Here is a 12,568-nt window from a genome sequence, read left to right as displayed (position 1 = left end):
AGAACTCTTGACAGAGAATTGAATGTTCATTTCTCTACCATAAATCACCTCCATCATTTTTAGAGAATTTGGCAGTATGTCCAACTGGTCTCACAACTGCAGACCATGTGTCACGCCATCCCAGGACCTCCACATGAGGCGTTTTCATCGTCTTAGACCAGCCACCCGAACATCTGATGAAACTGGGAGTTTTTGTGCCTGTAATAATTCCCTTTTGTGGGGGAAAACTCATTCTGATTGGCTACCCCAGTGGGTAGGCCTATGCCCTCCCAGGCCCACCCATGGCGGCCATGTGAAATCCATAGATTAGGGCCTAATGAATTTATTTCAGTTGACTGATTTCTTTATTATTAATTTAACTAGGCAGGTCAGTTAAGAACAAATTCTTATTTACAATGACGGCCTACACCGGCCAAACCCGGACGACGCTGGGCAGATTGTGCGCTGCCCTATGGGACTCCCAATAACGTCCGGTTGTGATACAGCCTGGATTCGAACCAGAGTGTCTGTAGTGACGCCTCTATTACTGAGATGCAGTGCCTTGGACTGCTGCTCCACTCGGGAACTGTAATTCAGGAAAATGGTTAAAATGGTTGCATGTTGTGTTTATATGTCTATTCAGTATATATTGATATATGCCTCCGACCATTGCCTCCGACCATTGCCTCCGACCATTGCCTACTCCATGCAGGTGAAAAACATGGAATGATACTTTATCCAAGATTTCTTCATGTGAGAAATGTTGCCGAATGGAAACGATTCACTATTGAGTACTATAGGAAATGTAAACGCTTACCTTGATGTACGTAATATTTATATGCTTGTTCTTAATATGGCAATAAAAGCGAAATTGTCCATTTGTGTGTTAGAAAACAAAGAGTGACACACATTCCAAAGGGAAATACACTTTGTTTTGTCTTCTCAATTGAGAACATTAAATGAATGCACTGATTTAAATGTGGCTAATAATTGGCAATAATGCGTGCATGGTATTTCGTAATCTGATTACGTTTTGTTACAGACTCGAATCTCCAACCTGGGCCTATATAGAAATCGACGGTTTTTCGATGCGCCCGTTGTTTTTTGAATCACTTTTAAAGGAAGGCAGACACTAACTATTGTGGATATATGATCAAATACTCAATCTTTAAAATTCTTCTCAATATGTCCTATCTCCGTTCAGCCTATAACAACTTATAGGGAATTAGTGTGGATAGACTATATACAACTTCATATCAATTCAGCAGAAAATGGGTATAGCTGTTTTATGGATAAAATCACCGGAAAAACAAATATATAATTAAATAAATAGTTAAATATGAGAGATGATATGTTTAATCAATAGACTATACCTAAAATCAAAAGATGGGCAATATAAATGTATTTTTTTACAGTCATTATATATACAGCACTAACTATGACTGAAAGGAGGAATGTCAAATCAAAGTTCCAACTTAAGCTATACCGACTGGCGTCAAATTATACTCATTAAATGACAAGCAGGCCTGTATCGTGCAATGAACACTTTTGTGAACTATTTACAAACATACCTTATACTGTATAGTAGGAGCAGATGGACAGGCTACAGGAGGATGCGTCTTCACAGAACAGGGTCTTCATCAGGCTAAACATCACAACATCACAAGACCTAAATACAAACTATACATTATATAAGGGATAATCAACGAGGGGCTATGCTTCTATGGAAATAATGAACGAAATGGAAAGTGTGTGGCACGACGTGCTAGCGAGTATTTTTCAGAGAACACAGAGCACCGAGTTGATTATCCCTTTTATACCATGGCTATAATTTAACACATTTGCCACTAGAAATGTGTTAGTTGCCGCTATAAATGTGCTCAACATCCACTGAAGTAGCTAGCAAGTTAACTAAATAGCTACAGTAACGTTAGCTGCAGTGATAACCAAACAAACAGACTTCCTAGTTTAGCTAACCAAACCATCAATCCTAGTGTGCTATTATGAAAATAGAATTCAACAATATTGTTTTCAATTCGACTTTTGCTTTCAAAAGCAGCTCAAACAAAACATGTACAAATATAGTCATTCAATTCTACCGTCCAAATATACTGTGCATTATAGGGAAATAATGCACGTCTCTAGAATGCCCTTCAAGCCAATCAGAAAGGGGTATTCAACAATGCCATGGTATAAACAGTCCTAATGCAAAGACAACTCTATGGTAATTCATACATAACAAAATGTGTGTGCAAAAAAATACAAATACTGTGTAGTTGCGTGAGTGACATTCAACATCCCATCTATCAGAAGACCCCCTGGATGTAGAATACAAGGACTAATCACGTGGATAGCAACTATATATTTAATAAATGAAGAGGGATAGGTTTAGTAGTTCCAGAAAACAGGTTAAACCGATAGGAACAACTGTGTCCAGGAGGTGGATCCACGGCTCGTTTAAAAGGGCATGTCTCATCTCTTAAATGGATTGTTACTCAATGAGTTGCTTTTCAATTATAATATTGAGTTGATTATTTGGGCATTACATGTAAAGCATTCTAAAAGTGTGGATTGCAGTCACTTGTCCATAGACTGCTTTCAAGGTAAGGAAACAAATGTGTAAATATGTAAAATCACTGAACTGTCCCTTTATGCTACACCCACATTACTCAGTATGTCCCACCAAGGAGAGGTCCCGCTATAGGTGCGGGGTCGAGGGAAATTATGGCGCTGGATTTTACAAGTCTGGACTGGAGCGTCTTACATATATAACCTGGGTCCTATTCACTGATAACCAAAGAGAAAACAAACTGGAAAAAGGGAGAGGCTAACCTGAACTTGTCCAATAACAAACACCCGTTTTCATTAGGAAAGGTTTTCAATTGCAAAACGTTTTGCTACGGTGTGCACTAATGGATACAATTCATGACTGTACTGTTTTTGCTGCCACCCAAAGGCTAATTTGACTGCAACACTTCAAGTGATTCCAGTGCGGTGTACACTTGGGTGTGGTCTATAGTAGACCAGCAGAGGACTGTTCAGTTCCCTGCATGAGATAGATATAACTATAACAGTCAATGGAATACATCAGATCTCTTCTAAAAAACAGAAAGATCATTTCAATTAAAGGGGCAATGGGAATTCCAATTCATCCCTGTTATACCCTTGTTATATTCATATTCATATTTTTCTAAATCATGCAATTGAAGTTTGACATTCAATTGAGCAAGTCCGTACACATCAATTTAATTGAATCAGATATACATACTCGTTTAAATAACTGTTGTAAACTTGCCTTGGACATGTACAGTACCCATAGAAAGAATACTCGTTACACGTGTTGCCTTACAGCCTGGATTTTCAATGGATTGAATTAGAATATTCAGCAGCACATTAGTTATTGTCCAATTTCCAACACCAACCCAAAAACAAAAGTATTGCAGTGACTGTTAACGTTGCTTTACCATGCAATTAAATGGCTCGGGGGTCCAGACACATTTCCGTTTTTTAAATGTGACGTTTTACACAAAGTAGGCCCCAGTCGATCAAATGATCAAATGCAATACTCTCTTAGACAATAGGGTTCGAAAAGGGTTCTTCGGCTGTCCCCATAGGAGAACACTTTTTGGTTCCAGGTAGAACCCTCTATAGAAAGGACTCTACATGGAACCCAAAGGGGTTCTACCTGGAACCAAAAAGGGTTCTATTTAAAGGGTTCTCATAGGGGGACAGCCGAAGAACTCTTAAATTCTAGAATAGGCCTTTTTTTAAGAGTGTATAGTCACTATCATTATAATTAGTTATGGTAATAAAATAACAAGTATGCCTGCTAGAACTATACTGCTATTTACTAATAGTAACTGTAGTAGTAATAATAATAATAATAATAATAATAGTCTATAATAAGAAAGAATGGTAGTTAATGGTGTGATTACAAATATGACGTTATTATTACAACGATTATAACCTTATAAATCAAGTAAATAATATCTAAGGGGTTCACATGTTGAATGGTTCGTCCCACACACAAAGCTGTCTTTTAAAATCCTGCTTCCAGGACTCTTGACTGCAAGTATGTCCTTAAACTATCTGAGACTTTAAGGAGGATGGATGGTGATGGGAGTTCCGCTTGTTACAACAACATATCCAATGCATCCTGGGTTCTTATGGCACTGCCATCCTCGGTTACTCCCTTTTCGTTTACATAAGCAGCTCTTGGCGTACATCTTCCATATAAGCATCTCTTGGCGTACGTCTTCTTTTATCATGATGGCTTTAGTGATGAGATGAGGTCTATCATGTTTATTTTCTCCTCTGTGCTGTGCTTCTCCGGCTGTCAGCAGTCTCTTCTAAAGAGGCAGTATAGGCAGACATAAAGCTGTAATGTTCCCGCCACCCATATCATCTACTGAAAAAGGCAGTATAGAGGGACATTAAGCTGTGATGTTCCACATTTCCAAGTGCAAGGCACTTGTGTCGTAGAGATGTAGGCTAAACTCCCCCCACCCCAGCCTGAAGAAATGCTCGTAGGCATTTACTGCTATAAGCAGTAAAGCCTATAGCGCCTATACAGAAAAACAACATCTAAATGGCATAAATATGAGGGCGCGCCAGTGGAAAAATGGCTCACACCCAAGTAGTGGTAAAGTACAAATGTTTTCTATTTAAAGTCAATGGCAATGGAGCGTGAAAGATACATAACTAAGTTACCACTTGTTCTATAACACCTGCCTCTCACATGTTGACGAGTTCTTAATTAACGAGACAATTCCATTTTAAAAGCAGCCTTCGTGGCTATGGGTATAGGCGTATTTCATTCGGCACCATAATTGAATGTCAAATCACTGCAACGTTTTAGAAATTCACCAATATCTTTGGCATATAGCCTTGTTGATGAGCTTGGTGGAGTACATGTGTTCATCTTGAACGTGACCACCCATTTGTTGATCAGCCATGTTACATCTGAACTAAGAAAGGTCAAACTAACAACTGGTATCAAATAGATAGATTTTTCATGTAATTTATTTTTCAAAAGTAAAGTTTAGCACCCTATTTTATTTGTTGACAACGTTTAATTCGGATTTATAGGCGTTTCATACCGAGTTTGAGAAAAGCTGCAATAGGCCTATCAAACAGTTAACGCGAATTAACCATTGAGACATTTGTCACGGTAATGAACGAATGAACTTCATCCGGGGCACAGGGCAGGGGTGTTTGTGGCCCCTTTCTCACAAATGGTGACCCTTTTCCTCCCCCGAACTTGAGTTCTGCAGCACGCAAAACGAGACTGACTGTGCAATCTGAAGAATGGGATACAACAAACGAGATACTTTAGCATGGTTTATTAAAACATTTTTTAACCTATATAGTTAGCCTAAGGGACTCATGTCATGCTCACAGAGAATACAACCATTAGGCTTTTGCCATAAAGTTGTATTATTTAACGAACCATTTAATCATTCAATATTTCGTAGCCTACAAATGACATGCATTCCAACAATTCCAAGACATTACAGTCTCCATCTTACGCACAGGCCTAAGTTCTCACCTGGAGCCTTGTTTTGAGTCTCGTTTCATTGAACTTCATGAATGCCATCTAGTCGTCTGGTGAGCACGCCGGCCGCAGCAGTCCCCACATGTCTGTTCTGACAATGGCAACTACACAGCCAACTGCAAAGTGCAATAAAACATGTCTGATTCGAGCTGATTGTGTTGGTTGATGCTGTATACCCTGAACTCTATTGTTGCATTTCAAAACACTAATGTCAGAACGTGTCCACTGATGCAGGTGATAGGAAAGAGAATGCATTACGCGCGTATGCTGCCATTCCATTCATGTATCGTACTCTCACTAGACTCTCAATAGTTTAGTTTATTATGAACCATAGTGTACTTTAGGCTATATGTGTATTAGAATATCCAAGAGATGTCCCATTTCCTGTGATGTTGGACGCAATATTCATTTGTAGAGTGCCCCACAATAGTATTACAATCTGACGCTAGTCTTGCTATGCTACGGCCCTGCATCAAATTGTTTAGCCATAAGAGATTGAGATTGAGACACGAGAGATTGTTTTGGTCAACAAGTGACAATTCTAACTTCGGATAGGCCTTATAGGAAATATTAACGGAAACTGATTCTGAATTTGCATAAAGCCTATCTATTATATACAAATAGAAATGGAAATGCGTACAAATATGTTGATATATAGAAATGGAAATGCGTACAAATATATTGATATATAGAAATGGAAATGCGTACAAATATATTGATATATAGAAATGGAAATGCGTACAAATATATTGATATATAGAAATGGAAATGCGTACAAATATATTGATATATAGAAACGGAAATGCGTACAAATATATTGATATATAGAAATGGAAATGCGTACAAATATATTGATATAGCGCTAGATTGAGATGGGCTTTTGTATAATACAATTGTGTTCTTCTTGCAGCCTTAGCCCACATGCTGTAGGCTAATATTACTACTAGCGTAATACATTAGTGGAAAAGGCATAGTGGTTGTGGAAATATATTGATCTAGAGCCTTTTATGGCAAATAGAAGGCTGTGGGTTGTTCTGGTATAATTATATTTCATACACATTGTATTTTACCCATACACTTTACAATGCCTTGATGTGTCCACACAACAGCACATGCGCCTTATTGACCAATGTATGTTCCAGAGATAGAGAGAATATAACACATGAAAATCATATTCAGAAAGTATTAACACCAGGATTGTCGATAATAACAACGGTTATTCGCACATGATGCCAACAAGGCCTTGATTTATCGTGACTTCAAAGGTGTGTGATATGAAATAATTTTCCAAATGTACAAGTAACCATACCAAATAATGTATTGTTATGATTACTTGTACATTTGGAAAAGTATTTAATACCACACACTTGAATTAAGAAACGCATTCACTCATTGCAATGCATCTGTTGAACAGACGTATCTGTCCAGTTCTGCCCCTGGTCACATGACTGGCGCTCTGAGGAATGGATGGAGAACAAACTGCACGTCAGCTTCACGTCTTACAATTTGTTGCTCAACGGATCTGCTTCAAAGTGACTGGAGCCTCGCAGCACATAGGAACGATGCGAAGGGAGGGTTGGTAGACTATTAGACTAGGCTACAGGCTACGCAAGATCGAATCATTATGGATTTTGATGAGCGGGTCCCAGTTGGGTCTAATATGTATTTGCCCGGCAGCTGCACCTATTACGTCTCGGGGACAGACTTCTCAAGCCTCCCTCCTTTTTTGTCCCACCAGAGTCAGTCTTCTTGTCCCATGACATATTCCTACCCATCCTCAACTCTGCCACAGCTTCCGTCTGTCAGAGAGGTAGCTTTCAGGGACTATCGTGGCATTGGTAGCTCCAGTAAATGGCACCACCATAGGGGCGGTATGTCACACTGCTACCCCACTGAGGACACGGTGCATAGGGACTGTCTATCAAGCTCGACCTCCTTGGGGGAAATATTCACGAGAAATAACTCCAGTGATGTCTATCACACCAGCAGCTCCAATCCTACATCAAGTCTCCAGGGCAGTGTGAGTAGGAATGGAGTGTTACCTCAAGCCTTTGATCAGTTTTTCGATACTGCTCAAGGGAGCGCAGACAACACACCAACAAGCGAACACTCCGTGGACAGAACTGCCACCAAACAACCTATAGTTCCGGTGACCGGTTCCGACAAGTGCCGGGATACAGAGGAGGGAACGCCGGGCGAGGTGAGCTGCAGCCCGGTGTCTTCTTCCGGCAACAATGAAGAGAAATATAGCGCCAGCGGTGAGTATAAAGACGACCAGCTCTGTGAGAAAGTTTGCAATCTAACGCGCTGCTATTAAGGCGTTTATATGCTGTTTTATAAGCGCGTAAGGTTTATTGTGGGGCTGTAGATCTACCCCAACAAAAACGCTGTTATAAACGACAAGATCACGTGCTTGGAACTGAAATTGGCCGTGAAAGACAGAGAATTTCCCATTGTAAAATATTGGAGCATTATTTTTAGGCCTATTAGACACATAGCTTGGCTTACTGTTCAGAACGTATCAAACGACTGTAACGACAACTTCATGCATTTATAGATTTATTGCAAAATGATATTTTTATACATTATAACTCAGGGACGTAATGAATATGTGCTGCATGGTCCCCCTTATAACCTGAATGGTATATTGTTATTATATTAATATAATCTTAGTGATATAGTATAAGGTGATAAAGTAAAAAATTAAACAAATGTAATAGATGTAATTGATTCTTTAATATTTTTAGCCGGGAGGATAGTCCATTCAGTAACAATTGCCACCCACTGTGCACAGACGTCAGTTCAACGTCTAGTTTTGATTTACATTTGGTTGAGTTGTCAACTAACGTGAATTCAACATGAAAGCAACAAAACAATTCACCATGTCATTGGATTTAGGTTAGAAGTTGGGTGAAAAAGAATTCCCTTACGGTGATGACGTTTTGCAAATCCAATCAGTTTTTCACGTTGATTCAATGTCATCATATTTAATTTTTTGTTGTTGAAATGACGTGGAAACAACGTTGATTCAACCAGTTTTTGCACAGTGGGCACTGTTTTCCAGAGAGTCCTGGGATCCATCAAATCTATAAAAACATACACATTACATAGAAAATGTGTAGAAAGCACAGCATACACCGTAGAATACATTAGGCTAGTATACACAGCGCTAGAAAGCGTTTACCACTGCGTTTTGGTAATGATGTTCCTTTTGGGAGGTGTTTGATGTTGTCCAGAGGTGTTATTATTGGGGCTATTGCTTTTCACCACCCGTCATTTCCACATACTGAACTCTAAGAAATGTCATGATTATGTTGCATAATGTACCCTAAATATGCATAGAAATGTGGGGATTTCATGCTTATTAAAAGCAAAACATGGCCAAAAACATGTATCCCGATTCTACCTTAATTCAAGGCTTTCAGTTATAGTTTTTATGATTAAAAAAAAGCACAACTTATTTTGTTGTCAGTCTATTTAGACTCTTGTTTATAAACCTTTTGACACCATGTATGTATTTTTGTACAGAACGAAAGCAGCTTCCTATTTGATCTTTCTATGTGAATTGCAATTCTTCCTTTCAGGTGGACAGAGAACCCGTAAGAAGAGATGTCCATACACCAAATACCAAATCAGAGAATTGGAGAGGGAGTTCTTTTTCAGTGTTTACATCAACAAGGAGAAACGTCTTCAACTTTCGAGGATGCTCAATCTCACCGACCGCCAAGTTAAAATCTGGTTTCAAAACAGGAGGATGAAAGAGAAGAAACTGAACAGAGACCGTTTGCAGTATTATACCACGAACCCTATGCTGTAACACTGGTTGATGGATGTCGCCTCCCCTCAGACAAGGCATGCATGAAGCTCAATCGCTCATTTCAAATTCCTTGGTCTGAAAATTCCTCCCGTGATGGACAGACATTTGTAGATGTATTTGTCCATCATACTTAATTTGTTGAGAGTAATATCTAGTGTAATATTATTATTATTAGGCCTATTGGCCTATTTTAATTGTAGGTGATTTTCTTGTTGATCTTTTGATCTTGCTATTTGTTGTTATGAAAGTGCGGTGCCACCAAAACAGAACATATATCTGGTCGAATCCGAACTTGCGTAAAAGTCACATTTTCGAGCAAATTATTGAATTGGCATCAATGCATAATGCATGAATTACACGAACGTTAGATTTACGCGCGCCCATTTCATATCAAATTCGACATTTAACGATGTAACATATTTAACAACCTGTATCTTAACATTTATTATATATATATACCTACAAAGGGTACATACCTTTTCCATGACGAGAAGGCATGATTTATCCCTAACTTTGTTGGTTGTTTGTTGTCGCCATTACACGCGCACAGAAGGACTAGGCTATAGTTTAAAATAGGCCTGTTATTTATGCATTGATTGCCATTGTTTTTGTTCTCGTGAAATATTCGACATACAAAGGTTATATTGTAAAATTGTTCAATCATCCCTGATACTTGAAAGTGTTCGTTTTGTTTACGTTCTCAATGTCGGAACATATCAGCTATTTTCCTGCGTTTTTGGCAAGAGAAAAGCTGCTCCAATACATTGACCTATTGGGACATTTTACTTCTTTGTCTTCATTTTTGAGCCAATTCAAATGTTCCTCGGTGTAAATAGCCTACGATGGATTTTGGAATGATTAGGCCCTATATAGGCTTAGCCTATTTCACACACCCTATTGGAAACATACGAGTCACAGGTCGAGACCTTTCCGTTTGTTTTCTTAGTTTATTTTCTAAATTGGATGAATGGGTCTATATGTCTCGAGAAAATATCTCCTTGTATGATTCTCGACATAAAACCTGGCTGCGTGGGTCATATCAGATGTATGATGTATTTGACTTTACATTGCCCCCATGGGCCGAAATGGGATCCTATGCCGTTAATGTTAAATATCCATTACGGAAGTTCCACCCAAAAGGTTGTCTAGCACGTTATTTTATTGAACTTTATGTACCATGCTAAACCATCTATCACCGGACGACTTTTATACAATCAACGTCTGGAGTTTAAATGTCCCACGTTTAAGTGTATTGTTTCAAAAGAATACTCGGCCTATAAAAAGAGAATGTATAGCCTACTTTAAATAAATAAAGCAAAATACTTAAGGTAGCCTATATTTAAAATCAACTTCATCAGTTGTTGTTTTATTATATTGCCAAATGTTGACATTAGACCTACTGATTCTGTATTAGGCCTATGTGTAAAATTGGCTCACGTTTGTCAATATTTCGGTTAATGTCTTATAGTTCAAAGCCTATGCGCGTTCATGAATAGTGGGCTAGTGAAAACACCAATTAAGAGTGATAGCAGCATGAAGCTAGTGTAGATGGCCGGCTGCAGCCAGTCCGGGTGATGATGGTCTTGGGCCGTGCATCCTGTCCGGTCAGGCTAACCGGAATGCCGCCTTTACGGACACATCCTCCCTGTTGCTGCAGCAACTTGGCCATAAAACGCGTCTTCGTCTGGAACATTTGTACAATTGGAGTGTAGTGCAATAAACTGTCTGAGACCAAGGTTATTAACTGTGACTAAGGGCTTTAAAAACAACGGCTGCCTGCCTGGGAGCATTGAAAGCTTGTGTTCGCGGACTTTTCCTGCTTCATTTGTCTCAGCAGCTCAGGGTGCGCGGGCAGGAATATATTCAGGATGGAATCTGCAGTTCGAACGTGGTTGTTTGTTTGTTCCACTGGGAGGCGCTGCTCGGATCAATGTCATGGATCAATGCCGTGGATGTGGACGGAACTCTGGCCGAGACTCTCCTTCCCATGCATCAAACATCCAAAGACAGACTCATTACATTAAAGGGTTTCATTGTTCAGGTAATTATCCCGATGTGTGTATAATTGTTACATATTCTCTTATTTTTATCGAAATATATTTCAAAATGCTCGAAATGGGAAAACAAATACGTGTGTGGTGCATTTTTTTCTTGGCAAAATGGGTTAAAGTGAGGCGTTTTTGTAAGGAGCCTTTCCATCCTGCTAGAAAATGATATATAAAGCTGGTTTATCGCTGAAATCCACATGATTGGAAATATAATATTAGATGACACAATGTATTAGAACCAATGTATTCCGTGTGGGAGAGGATGACTGAATAGGCCTACCTACCGTTACACAGCACATAATATAATATACAATATAACCAATATGCTAAACGTAAAATAGCTTTATACATCGGCCTTATCCTGTCTAGAGATGTCTATGGCGTTTTTCTGGAAAAATAACACGAACTATTCGAATGGTTCTTATTTGAGTCATTATTACCATAGTTTACCAAATACGAAACGTTAGATTATAAAATGTGTTTGGTTTGTGTGTGTGTTGGGAAGGGGAACATTCTAGCTGAGTATCCCATAGCCTACCGGAGGGCTTTTTAGTCTCCAGTGAAAAATAAAATAGCTGTTAGCGGATGTAGTAAAGTGCCACATTACGCACGAGGGGCGCAGGCATATTATTTTGTCCCGTTGCAAGAATAACTTGGAACAGAAGAAACATTGTTAACATGCTTTTATTAGCCGCTATAAGGAGACATGCATTAAATGATTTTAAGTATGATAATAACTTAATAATAACTTAAAGTACCACTGGCTAGAGGTAAATAAATAGGCCGTTGAAATTATTATACGCACGTCATGAGACTAGTACCCACTCAAATCAATGGTTTAGGCTATTCAATTTAAATTAATTTCTAAATCTGATAAAACCCCAAATAAGTCGCACCATATAGTGTTTTTGGTGTCAGAACAATAACGTAATATAACCGTGGTAATTATAGTAACAAACATAGCAAGGATGATCTTTTTCCCAACTGCATGGGGGGATAATAAAGGCAGTGGTATTTATAAAGGCTGTGGTTAGAACCACATAACACAGCTAGGCCTATTGCTATGATTTACATAGGCCTAATCTATTTCTATTCAATTTGGGGATATGAGTCTGAGGATATTGTTTTCAATTGGATTCTTTAAGGAGATAAATGGGATCCCACCGAAAT

General features: G+C 38.8%; 1 protein-coding gene across 1 annotated transcript; it reads left to right on the top strand.

Moving 5' to 3' along the window:
• Nucleotides 1–7,079: 7,079 nt before the first annotated feature.
• LOC127918924 (homeobox protein Hox-A11b-like) lies at nucleotides 7,080–9,945 on the top strand. The gene is made up of 2 exons (XM_052502195.1): nucleotides 7,080–7,791; nucleotides 9,118–9,945. Exons 1-2 carry the CDS (start codon nucleotides 7,158–7,160, stop codon nucleotides 9,348–9,350), a joined length of 867 nt encoding a protein of 288 aa, XP_052358155.1. The 5' UTR covers nucleotides 7,080–7,157; the 3' UTR covers nucleotides 9,351–9,945.
• Nucleotides 9,946–12,568: the final 2,623 nt, after the last annotated feature.

The sequence above is a fragment of the Oncorhynchus keta genome, unplaced genomic scaffold, assembly GCF_023373465.1.
Source record: "Oncorhynchus keta strain PuntledgeMale-10-30-2019 unplaced genomic scaffold, Oket_V2 Un_contig_15275_pilon_pilon, whole genome shotgun sequence".
Taxonomy (NCBI): domain Eukaryota; kingdom Metazoa; phylum Chordata; class Actinopteri; order Salmoniformes; family Salmonidae; genus Oncorhynchus; species Oncorhynchus keta.
This window is presented reverse-complemented; position numbering and strand designations above follow the sequence as displayed.